The sequence below is a fragment of the Monocercomonoides exilis genome (genome assembly GCF_001643675.1).
Source record: "Monocercomonoides exilis strain PA203 chromosome Unknown scaffold4-2303458, whole genome shotgun sequence".
NCBI classification, from domain to species: Eukaryota; Preaxostyla; order Oxymonadida; family Polymastigidae; genus Monocercomonoides; species Monocercomonoides exilis.
Genome location: NW_027150549.1, coordinates 244,593 through 256,763, shown reverse-complemented (window position 1 = coordinate 256,763; position 12,171 = coordinate 244,593). Strand labels below are relative to the sequence as shown.

At 45.1% G+C, this 12,171-nt stretch overlaps 2 protein-coding genes across 2 annotated transcripts; one reads left to right on the top strand and one right to left on the bottom strand.

Annotated features, from left to right (window-relative positions):
• Positions 1 to 164: 164 nt before the first annotated feature.
• On the top strand, positions 165 to 10,822 carry MONOS_1781 (uncharacterized protein; the record flags this gene model as incomplete). The annotated part of the gene is made up of 3 exons (XM_067870766.1): positions 165 to 226; positions 296 to 356; positions 507 to 10,822. 3 exons carry the CDS (start codon positions 165 to 167, stop codon positions 10,062 to 10,064), a joined length of 9,681 nt encoding a protein of 3,226 aa, XP_067734555.1. The 3' UTR covers positions 10,065 to 10,822.
• MONOS_1780 (uncharacterized protein) lies at positions 10,775 to 12,135 on the bottom strand (the record flags this gene model as incomplete). Its single annotated transcript, XM_067870755.1, has 5 exons — positions 10,775 to 11,156; positions 11,305 to 11,359; positions 11,467 to 11,620; positions 11,672 to 11,861; positions 11,937 to 12,135. The coding sequence occupies 5 exons, from the start codon at positions 12,133 to 12,135 to the stop codon at positions 11,035 to 11,037; spliced, it is 720 nt and encodes a 239-aa protein (XP_067734554.1). The 3' UTR covers positions 10,775 to 11,034.
• Positions 12,136 to 12,171: the final 36 nt, after the last annotated feature.

Below are 12,171 nucleotides of genomic sequence, written 5' to 3'. Positions count from 1 at the left end.
AATTTTTAAATAATGGCCGCTAAACATAAATGCTTTCAAACACTTCGATTCTATATAATGTTTTAATGTTGCATCAAAAATAATTGTTTTATGTCGTTTTGAAAAAATGAGCTGTTCAGGACAATATGATGGGTTTGGAGTCTGAATTTTGCAAAGATTAAAACATGAGCTATGACCAAAATTCATTCGGCTCCTATCCAATAGATCAAATGCCATATCAAGAAAGGTATTTTTTTGTTGATGTTGTATGCGTTAATTGAATAATTACTTTGCGTTACAATTCGTCATATTATAGTGCGGATTTTGTGCAACCTACCATGATGCCGCCTTATCAAATGGGTCAACAAATGTATCAGGTCTTATTAAACGATTTATTTTTGTAAAATTTAGGATTTTATTTCTTCTTCTTTTTTGACAATTACAACAATAAATATGACACTCTTCTTTATAATTCACATTTTCGATTGTATTCAATTCATCCAACTAAAACAACAAACAAAAAATAGGAGCCCAACGAAATGCAAATTGTTGACAATCCTTATTATGCAAACGAAATGATGGTTGGTACAGATGAAATTGGATATACTGGAGATGACTTTGATGCCCCAATAGATTATTATAATGATGGACTTAATTCTGTGCCAATGATGCAAAATGATTTTGAGCAATATCCAGAACAATTTCAAATGATGGCACCGACACAAGGATTTGGACGTGGACGTGGTATTGGAAGAGGGTCAGGAGGTTGGGTTTCTCAAGGAGGAGCATTGCCACTAAGGGGTATGGGAAGAGGACGCGGTAGAGGATATGGCCGTGGTAGAGGAATGCCAGCGTATTCGATTTCTGAAACAGATGTACCTCGAAATAGCTTTGGACCTGAATATCAACAATCAACAAATTTTGATTCTACGGGAATGATTGCAAAAACTCTTTCCCCGTCGGCGAGTGAGTTCACTTCACATCATTTGCCAGCGGGATCCTCATCTAACACGTCAACTCCTGCGCAAGCAACACATTCTGAAAAGGACGATTCCTCGACTCATTTGAACACTTCATCAAGTTCTTTTATCCCTTTGAAATATCGTTCTTCTTCTTCTGCTTCTGCTTCTACTTCTACTTCAAAGAGCGATGCAAAAGCAAGCTCAGAAACAGTCCCCACAACTGCACCCAAATCTTCTTCCTCAGCTGCTGCTTCTGCATCCTCCAGTCTGTCTTCATTGCCCCAGTCGTCAGCACAAGCTGCTTCTGGCGCTATCTCTTCGGATGACTCAAAGCAGACAGCTGGCTCAAGCAGTGCATTGTCCCTACAACAGACCTCTCAGCCAGCCACATCACTTATCGAGATCGCCCATTCTGCACTCCTTGAAAAGGCAAAAAGCAAGGAAGTGCCAGAATTTGTGCCTAAATTCCATTCAAAGGCAGCATCGCCTTCATCTGCAGTGGGAAAATCTGCTCATCCTTCAACTTCTACACCACCGATAGCAGAGAGCAAAGGCGATTCGACTTCTTCCTCCTCCTCCTCTTCCTCTTCAGCTGCAACTGCTCTGCCAGACATCAAAGCAAATTTAGAGTCAACACTCTCAGCGACACCATTTGTCTTTCCGAGGCACACAGAAGCATCTGCCAAGGCAGCTCCTATTCTCATCGCAACATCACAGCCACCTTCTGCCACAACAACAACAGCAACAGCAACAACAGTCCCATCGACTTTGACACAGGTTCAGCCTTTTGTTCCCAAAACAGCAAACATCTCGCCATTTGTCCCGTCAAATGCTGCTGCAAAAGGATCAAACACGACGGATTCATTGAAAGCAACAGCTGCTGATCTGCTGAAGGACAAAGTGCAGGCAGCTGTTTTTGTGTCGAAGAAAGCAAAGACAACACCTTCTCCTTCGCCTTCCCCTGTAAACACAGCACAACAGCACGAGCAGACGCCTGGCGCTACACAGCCGTCATTTACACCTCACCAGGCACTCAGCCAGCCAGCCACCCAGACACACACACAGCAGCCGATGCAGCATCCGTATTATCCAACATCGCCCTCATCGTTTGCTGGCCAGTCAGCCACATCACCTCCATTCAGCCGTCCTGTGCTGTCTGCTCAGCTGCCAGCGACTGTCTCATCACAAGGCATACAAACACCAACACCAGCACAGACACAAACACAGATACAGACACCAATACAACCACAAGGGCAGGCATTGATGAACCAGCCATATCCTTCACCTATTCCGAATGCAAACAGACAGGTGCCACTGCCATCTGCTGGCAACTCAGCGCTTTTCCCACCGTCTCCATTCAAAAACGAGCTCTCACCGAATGTGCCAGTCAACTCTGATGGAGCTGCTGCAAATGGGCAGAAGCAGCTGGAGCCGTGGAGGCAGAACGAGATGTGGAAGCAGCCAGGTACAGCGCAGAACGACGGGCAGTATGGGCACATGGGATATCAGAAGCAGCAACTACCACAACCACAACCACAGCCTCAGCCTCAGCTACAGCCACTCCAGCGTCCTTATCAGCCCTATCAAAAGCATGGCTACCCCAACCAGCGAGACTACACCCAGAATGTGCCCCACAACCCCCTCCATCTTCCAGACAAGCTGCCTCACTCGCCCACCCAGTCGCCTCAGCAGGGAAGAGCACCTGTGCTGCCGATGCCGACGTCTCCGTCGCTCACAGGCATCTCCTCCACGCTGCCTCCCCTCACCCCGCCGCTCCTCCCAATGGGCGGAAACACCCTTCACTCTGCCTCTCTCTCGCCTGGCCCTGCTCCTGTGCCTGTGCCTGTGCCTGTGCCTGTCCCTAATGCTGGGCTGCCCTATCCTCATCTTCAGCCAAATGCCACAGGCCTCTCTCCTTCTCTTTCTGCCACTCAATCAGGCGCTTCCTTCCACTCCCCACCGCCTTCGATGTCTTCCCTCAGCCCGTCTCCAGCCACCAAGCAGCGTGTGCTGTCTGTCAATGTGCAGAGCCCATTCCACGCAGGACAGGCACAAATGCTTCCTGGAATGGCTCATCTTTCTCCTTCTCCTTCTTCTCCTTCGATGGCTCCCATCCAGACACAGACACAACAACAACAACAACAACAAGGCCTGCTGCAGCCAGGGCAGTTGGCAACAGGTCCGTTTTCTGGTCTTTCAGAAGGAGTTCCGCCGCATCTGCAGCCAGCTCCTCTGCCCAACAAAGGGAATGCTCTGTTGGCATCGCCTGTGCATCCACTCCCCAACCAGCTCCATCCACAACCAGCTGCCTCTCTCAAACAGAATGCCCCGTCTGCTTCGTACTCTTCTTATGGCACTCCTTCATCGCCCTCTGCTGTGCTGAATGTGCAAAATCAGAGACAAGCGAATGGGATGAATGTGAAGGCAGAGGCAAAGCAAGCAAATGTGTTTGAACAAACACCTTCAACAACGTCTGCATCTGCATCTTCATCATCTTCTTCAGCTGATTTGCAAAGAGATGAGAATATTCCGGAGCCTCTTGTGAATGAACCAGCCAAAGTACAAAAGCAGCCACAGACACAAAAAGAAGAGGAGGAAGAGGCAGAACGAATTGAGAAGGAGAAGAAGGAGAAGGCAGAGAAAGCGAAGAAGGAGAAGATAGAGAAGAGGAAGAAGGAGAAGGAGAAGGAAGAAAGAGAGCGAAAAGCAAGAGAACAGGAAATCGAGAGGGAAAGGAAGAAAGCGTTGGAGAGGAAGGAGAGGGAGAAGAAGAGAGAAGAAGAGTTTTGGCAGGAAAAGGGATCAGAAATAAAGAAGCCGAAGCCAAAACAGAAAGACAAAGAGAAAGAGAAAGAGAAAGAGAAAGAGAAAGAGAAAGAGAAGGAAGAGCAGAGAAAAGAGAAAGAAGAGCCGAAGAAGGAAGCAGAGAAAGTGAAGAAGCCAAAGATTGATAAAGAAGTGAAGGAGCCAAAAGAAAAGGTTGAAAAAGCAGAAAAATCAGAAAAGCCAAAAGCGGAGAAGGTTAAAGCAGAAGGAGTAGAGAAAGAAGAGAAAGAAACTCCAAAAGAAGGAGAAAAAGCCAAAGTTGAGAAAAAAGCGGGAGAGAAAGAAGGAAGAGAGAGGAAGGAAAGAGAAGAAAAGGAGAAAGAGAAGGAGAGAGAGAAAGAGAAGGAGAAGGAGAAGGAGAAGGCAAAGAAGGAAAGAGAAGAGAAAGAGAGAGTAGAGAAAGCAGCTAATGAAGTCATGCAACAGAAAGAGGCAGAAGAGAAGAAGAGCAGAGAAGGGAAAGAAAGAGAAAGAGAAGGGAAAGAAAGAGAAGGGAAAGAGAAAGCGAATGAAGCAGCAAAAACAACAAAGCAGAAGGAGTCACCAAGAACTGTTGAAGCAGAAAAGCAGAAAGTGAGCAAAGAGAAAGAAGAGCAGCCAAAGAAAGAAGGAGGAGTGGAAAAGAAGAAGGAAGGGAAGGAGACGAAAGGGAAAGAAAATAAAGCAACAAAAGAAGCGAAAGAAGCAAGTGAGATGAAGGAAACCAAAGAAATCAAAGAGAAAATGCCTGAAAAGATTGAAAAGAGCGACAAGTCAGTCAAAGCGAATGAAGAATCAGCTGCAAAACCAGCAGCACCAAAAGCCAAAGCCAAAGCAGTCGCAAAAGATGCAGAAAAAGCAGTGGCGAAAGAGAAAGTCGAAGAGGCAGAGAAGAAAAAGACAAAGAAAGAGGCAAAAGGCGAAGAGAGCAAACAAAAAGAAGAGAGAAAAGAAAAAGAAGAAAAAAGAGAGAAAGAAGAAAAGACAACACCAGTATCATCCGCAGAATCCGAAGAGAAAACAGGGAAAGAGGCAAAAGCAGCCAAAACAAGCAAAACGCTGCAGTTGGCAGCGCCTCTGCCGAAGCACAGGGAAGAAGAGCTCAATTTGGAGTCAGTTTCTCCCCAGCCTGCCTCCACGCCATCTTCAACAACTCCTCCCTCTTCTGCTGATTCCATTCAGATGGTGTTCACACAGCACCCATCTTCTTCTGCCTCTTCTTCTGCTTCTTCTTCTTCTTCCTCCTCCTCCTCCTCCTCTGCAGACACAACTCCTTCTCCCACTCCGTTCTCACTCTCTTCTGCCCATCCTTCTGTCTCTCCCCAGCCCAGTCCTTCTCCTTCTGCCCAATCTTATTCAGGACAGCAGCCATACCCTTCAAGCTCTCCATATCCGTCTCCCTCACCTTTTGCCTTTCCTTCTCCTTCTCCTTCTCCTTCGTCTTCTTCCAATATGTCCAACCAGTTCACCACAATTCCCTTGGCTGAGCATCACCAGCTGATCAAAGACTGCACCGGAGAAGGAAACGTATTTGTGCTCAAAAGCAAAGCAGCCCTTGATGCGCTGACTGTTCCATTCGATTCAGAGCCATCTGCTGCGCTGAAAGAAGTGTCTGACAAGTTTGCCTCTCAACAACAACAACAACAACAACAGGAGAAGCAGCAACAGCAACAGCAGCAGAAGCACAATGAGAAGAAGAATGCCCACCCAGTCTATTCGCTGCTCACTCTGCTCACTCTCAGGCCATCTGAGGGCGAGATGGAGGTGCCAGAGACAGGAATGTGCAAGAAGTTCAATCTGAAGCTAAATCTGCAGTTTATGAAGTTCAACGTGGGAGAGATTCAGAAGTATGCACAGCAGCCGATGGGGCAGCGGAAGGACAGAGGAGGAATGGGGGACTATCGGAACATGAGGGAAGGGAGGATGGGAGGGGAAGGGTTCAGAGACAGGAAGGACAAGAAGATGGGGGCTGACCAGCCGCTGCTGTCGAATCCGCCTGGCGGACAGGAGAGGAAGATGATGCGGATGGGGATGGGCGGAGGGAGAGGGTACGATGGGCAGTGGATGTATGGGCGGAACTCGTCGTATATGCCGCGGGTGGCGCTGCCGAACAAGGCAGAGAAGTCGTGGCGCGCAGAGAGGAGAGAGGAGAAGAGGAAGAGGGCGATGTCTGAGGCATCAGAGACGATGGAGAGTGTGATTGAGAAGGTGCGGGCGGTGCTGAACAAGATTGCGCCGTCGACTTTTGACGAGATGGTGAGCGAGATTTCGGGGCTGATGAGGACTTATGAGAAGAAGAAGGCGAAGAAGACAGAGGAGAGGGTGAAGATGAAGGCAGAGAAGGAAGAGAAGAAGAGGATTAAGAAGGAACAGAAGAAGGCGAAACAAGAAGAAAAGCAAAAGAGGAAGTTAATGAAAGAGGAAGAAGAAGAAGATGAAGATGAGGAAGAGGAAGAGGAAGAAGAAGAAGAAGAGGAGGAGGAGGGGGAGGAGGAAGAGGAAGAGGAAGAGAGTTCATCTGAAAGCGAATTTGAGGAAGAGCTGAAAGAATTTGACAAAAAAGAAGAAGAGCTTTTGAAGAAGATTGCAGAAGAAATCTACGAAAAGGCTATTTTCGAAGCCAAATACTTCACACTTTATGCAGAGCTCTCAGCAAAGCTTGCAGAAGTCGACATCAGCAACGACGACGAAGCAAACAGCAAAGGCAGTTCAGCCTCGTCGTCACAAACACCTCCCACATCACCATCATCCTCAGCCTCATCATCATCATCATCCACTCCTCCTCTGTCTCCTCAGCAGTCTGCTCAGATGCACCGCTCTCCCATTGCAACACGCTTCCAGCAGCAGCTGATTGACCGTGTGTGGGTCGCCTTTTTCTCTGAGTGGAACTTCGAGAAGGCAGTCAAGCCAGAAGAGCTGGAGTCGCTCAGCGAGGAAGACGCAGAGCAGAAGAAAGTGCTGTTCAATCTGCGTGTGAAAGGGACAGTGATGTTTGCAGGGGAGCTTATCAGCCACTCCGTCATCTCCACCGAGAAAGGGGCGCAGTGCATGAACCACCTGTGGAAAGGGACAGACCCGCAGAATCCGATTGAGGAGAACATGAACCAGCTCGCCTCGTTCCTGACGTGTGTCGGACCGAAGATCCAGCGGGAGATGCCTGGCCAGTTCAACCAGCAGATGAAAGGTGTGCAGAAAGTGATCGACGCCGGCAAGCTCGAAAAGAAAGTGAAATTCAAACTGATGGACGTCATCGACTTCGCAAAGAACGGCTGGCCCACTCGTGTCACATCTGCTTCGAAGTCTGCAGCACCTCCACCACCTCCTCCCTCACTCGCTGCATCGTCTGCCAGCTACTCCTCGTTTGGGCAGCAGCAATCACAGTACCAGCCAAATGCCCAGCACTACAGCTCAGCTGGGAGAAGATCCCCACCCCCACACGCAAACAATGTCTACAGCTCACCTTCTCCCTCATCTTTGTCTCCATCACCTTCACCTTCTCCATTCAGATCTGGTGTCACTACATCCTTTGCCACGTCATACACTCCCACAACCATCTTGGCCAGACCATCCAACCGCGACCCACATGCGCCGAAAGCGATACTCTCATCAGGAGACTCCGGAAAAGCTGGCAATGTGTTCTCTCTTTTGAGTGAAGAGCCGAAGAAAGAGCAGAAGAAAGCGTCCAGCTGGGAGCAGAAGAAGAAGCAGAAGGAGATGGAGAAGCAGGCTGAGGCAGCTGGGAAGAAGAAAGGAGAGGCGTCCGCGAAGCAGAAGAAGAAAGGAGCGAAAAACGGGAAGTTGTCGTTGAGAGACGAGGCAGGCAAGGAGAAGAGAGAGAAAACGATGGAAGGGAATGAAGAGTATGACGATGGAGACAGCACATCGCAGACACCAACGCCAACAACATCACCTGCAATTACACCGAGTGTGACACCAACACCGCCATTTGGACTGGGCCAGCTGTCGATCGGAAGAGAGGCAGAGAGAATAAACGAGATGATTGAATCTGTTCTGGTGCCAGGCAAAGAAGAGAGAAAAGCGAGTGACGAGCAGACAGTGATTTCTGTGGAAGAAGCGTTAGCGATTGCGAAGCTTGTTGTGATGAGAAGTGTGATGGATGCAGAAGAGGTGAAGCAGTGGAGAGAAAAGAAGCCTGAAAGTGTGCTGTTGATATCAGCTGATTCAACAGAGAAGATTGAGCGCCTGATTAGTTCATACAGCGATGTCATTCACAGCGTGATAAGCGAAGATTGCGAGATGCCTTTGGCTTTCAAGAAGGCGACAGCAATGGCAAGTGGGCTGAGGAAGGAGATGAGCGATGCACAGAACTTGCTGAAGAACGAGAAGTTGGAAGAGAACGAAGTGCCAGTTGATGAAGACACTGAAGAGAACGAGGAAGCAAAAGAAGGAAAGAAGAAGAAGAAGAAGAAATCCAAAGAGAAAGAAAAGAATGGCAAGTTTGTTGTGCGTATGACTGCTGCACTTGCGAAGGAGATGACATGCAATGCTCTTGTTGCTGTATTTGCTGCATGCTCTCTGATGGAAGACCTCCGCCGATGGACAAAAGACCCGTCGTATGCCTATTCCTGCTTTGGTGTCATGGGCGACGTGGTTGTCGGGCCTCGCTCGTTGTTCGAAGTGTACTTCCGCTCCATCGTTGCACTCAGCAGCACTGTGAGCTCCCTTCAGCCAGCAGAAGATGTGGTGCCTCTGCTTTCTTCTGGAAGCTCTGCGCCTTCTCTTCTGTCTCATTATGCTTCTGTCCTCATTCACTCATTCAGAAGTGCCCTGTCTGTTATTGGCTCATCTGTTCTGTGTGCTTACATCACTAACTTTGAATCATTCGACACAAATGAGACATTTTCATATTATCTTCCTTCTCAATCTGCATCCTCTTCCTCTTCCTCTTCCTCTTCCTCTTCTTCCGAAAAGTCTGTTTTGAATGCAATCTCTTTGTTTTTGCTGCTTTTGTGTGGTGTCCGTCTGCAGAACGGCCCTTCATTCACTAAGCTTGTCAAACTCAACTTCAGAAACTGGATCTACAACCAGATTCCTCACGATGTCTCGTTCCTGTCGCTGTTACGTGCCATTCCTTCGTTTGCAGTCATGGTAGCCTCTGATTCTGCACCCCATTCGCTTTATTCTTCCCCTCAGTCGTTTTCTGTCTTTGCCCTCCGCCACTTCATTCTGAACTCTTCTCTGAGCGACTTCAGCGAGCCTGCAGACAAAATGAAGGCAGCGCAGTATGAGTCTGCGTGCCAGCTGGACTACCACTGGCAGCAGGCATACCTCAGCGAGCGCCAGTCTCTTCTGTCTGCCATCTCACAAAGCACATCCTTGCTGCCTCTTCCCACAACACCTTCGTCTTCTCCTCTTTCACCATCTGCACAGTCTGCAATATCACCATCGCTGAGCACTGCTGCTGATGCAGTCGAAACAGCCACTGAGAAGGCAAAAGGAAAGCGCAAAAAGCAGAAGAAAGAGGAAGCATCAAGTGTGACACAGGAAGAAGAGAAGAAAGAGGACGACAAGAGCATCGAGTCTATTCGGAAGAGAGAAGAACTGAACAAATGGATTTCTGAAGAGTTCTGGTTCTGCCGCGAGGAAGCGAAGCAGACACAGGAAGAGAGGCAGCTGATGCAGGAGATGTTTGACATGGTTGTTGTGTCTGACATCTATCGCGTGTTGAAGTCAGCAGTCGAAGCAATCAAGATGGATGTATCACAGACACAGATGGAGAAGCAGCTGAGTGAAATCATAAAACAGATAGAAACTGAAGTTGTTGGTGGAGATGTCAATCTTTTGCATCAAACGCCTTCATCTTCATCTGCTTCTTCAGCACAAAACAATGACCCATCCAGAATATCTGTTCTCTTCCCTCATCTTCTCATTGCCTGCTTCAAGCTGCTGGCTGACATTGGCAGTCCAGCTGAGAAAGAGAAGAAAGGGCTGTCAGACAGCGATGTGCCTGTCAAGAGGGAGGAGCTGTGCCAGAGAGTGATTTCGCCTCTGTGGAATTTGGTGTTTGGGAAGGAAGGGAGCGCAGAAAGAGACCAGCTGCACTTTGCAGACATTGTGCTGCATCTCTTTGGCGAGGAGCTGATGATGGTGAAAGGAAAGCCAGACACATCCAACTGTTCAGGGCCTGCTTCAAGTATGTGTCTCCTTCTGTTGCAGTTGAAGATCATCGAGCCGAACGCTATTTCACAATTTGCTTCAAAACACTTGTGGATACAGAACAAGGCATTGATAGAGAAGTTGAACGAGCTTAGGAAAGAAGGAATTATTTCTAACGATTATGATGACGATGCTGATTAAGCAAAGTGGGGTTGTTTGGGATAAGAACAAATAACTTGGTTATATCCTTTTATTTTTAATTTATTGGTTGAGTCATTCCGTTAGATGGGTAAAGGAGGCAGTTAGCGTGTTGAGTGTCTGCTTCTTCTACTTTAGGATCGTTTTTTTAGATTCCTTTCACGTCAAATTTCGTCTTTAACTGCACATTTGATTGCTTTCTTACCTGTCTGTTGGATGATATTCATAAGTGATATGCTCAGCAAGTATATAAGTTTTCATTATTCTTTTTAAATTCTTTCGTTCTTCACTGGTTTTTATTTAAGTTAATAATAATAAATTGAATAAAAAAATTAATTAAATTTGTCAATTTGGCACTTTTTAATGACAATTTCTTAAGCACTTTATTTCTTCGCTTTCTGTTTTCCATTGAGGTTTATGATCTTCAGGTACTTTTCGAGATCTATTGGAAAAAATTTTTTTACAATGTATTTCTTATGTATCTGCCGCCAGTTGTTTACTCTTTTAACTCGAACATGTTTCTTTTCTTTGTTTTGCTGTTATTTTTGTATATTTTTCACATGCGTGTCGGTTCATTTTGCAACAAAGTGTCTGAGTTTCTTGTGGGAGCATTGTATCTGTATTTTGTCCTCACACGCATAAGCTTCTGTATTGCACCTATTTGTCTTTCATTATCATACCGCTGATGTCGTCTATATCACAAACAAACACACTTTATGCAAATTCAACAATCAACAGTTTTTTCCCTTCCTTCGCTCATAATAATAAAAAATCCAAAGAAAAAATGATATGAAGAAGTGCAACGTAATGGTGAAAGAGTAAATTTATCAGGAAATTATACAAAATTTGCAAAAAAGAAAAGGAAAAAAGAAATAAAGGAGAAATGCAACTGAAAAATATGAAATTTCGAATAAAAAATCAAAGCTTTCTAATGAAAAGAAATTGTATGTGACATATGAATTCGTTTATTTTCCTATTTTTGAAAGATGTCTTTGTAAAAGTCAACAATCTGGTTGTAATAATTTTCTCCTTCTTTTGCAACCATCATTCCAAAGTCAGCAGTTGAATAAAGTCTGTAAGTTGACAGAATTTGGCCTGTAGGTTTTTATTAGAAAATCAAAGGCAAAAATGAAATTGAAAAACATAAATTTCAAAAATATATTATTTGATTATTCGCAAAAATGAAAGTATCAATGTTGTTGGGATAATAAAGAAACGAAATTAAAAATAATTGTTTACAAACCGACCGACATCAACGGATTGTTGTGACTATCTGTTCCTTCCCATGCAATGTGAATCTGTAGAATCAATGCATATTGCCCAATTTTTCATGCACGAATATTAATTATTAGTTGAAAAGATTTTAATTGAAAAAAATAATAATAATAATTGAAAAAATAAAAACCGTCGGCATTAGCTTTGCATAAACAGATGCGTCAGTAGGGAAAGTTGCAGCGCAAACAGATTCAAACACATTTCCCCCGCAACCACCAGTGTTCTCTTCAAATGAAATTGAGCTCACACGCCCTTCATCGCAATGAACAATAACTGTCCAATATCTAATAAAATTGAATGTTATAGAAAATAATTTAAAAGGTTTTTTGGCAAACGGTACATAATTTTTAACAGAAGAATCTGTAATATCAAGCCATCTTTTACGAATGGCAGTTTTAGGATCAACTTGAAAGTTTTCAGTATCCACTGGTATTGTCTTAATTGAGACTTCAACGGAAATGTTGCATAAATATGGTTTGTTCTTGTCGCACAAAGCATAAGATGTATTTGACAAATTTGTTAACACTATTCAAATAAGGAGAAATATCAATATGTTATTATTCATGAAATAATCAACGTTTCAACTTTAATTATGTAAACCTTCTCCAATATACAACTGTGTCAAAGTATCAACTGTCACAGCATATGCAGTTTGAGAGATCAAATTGGTATCATTATAAAGAGAAACGACAATAACAGCCTTTTCTCCTTGTGCAAAAGAATCTTTTCTCAGGTCGGATACGGTAATTGATTCTGTTTGTAAAATAAATAAGCTTGCAATTAACAAAAAAAAGTTCATAATTTTATTTTTTATGGTAAGAAGCACCCATTTTAA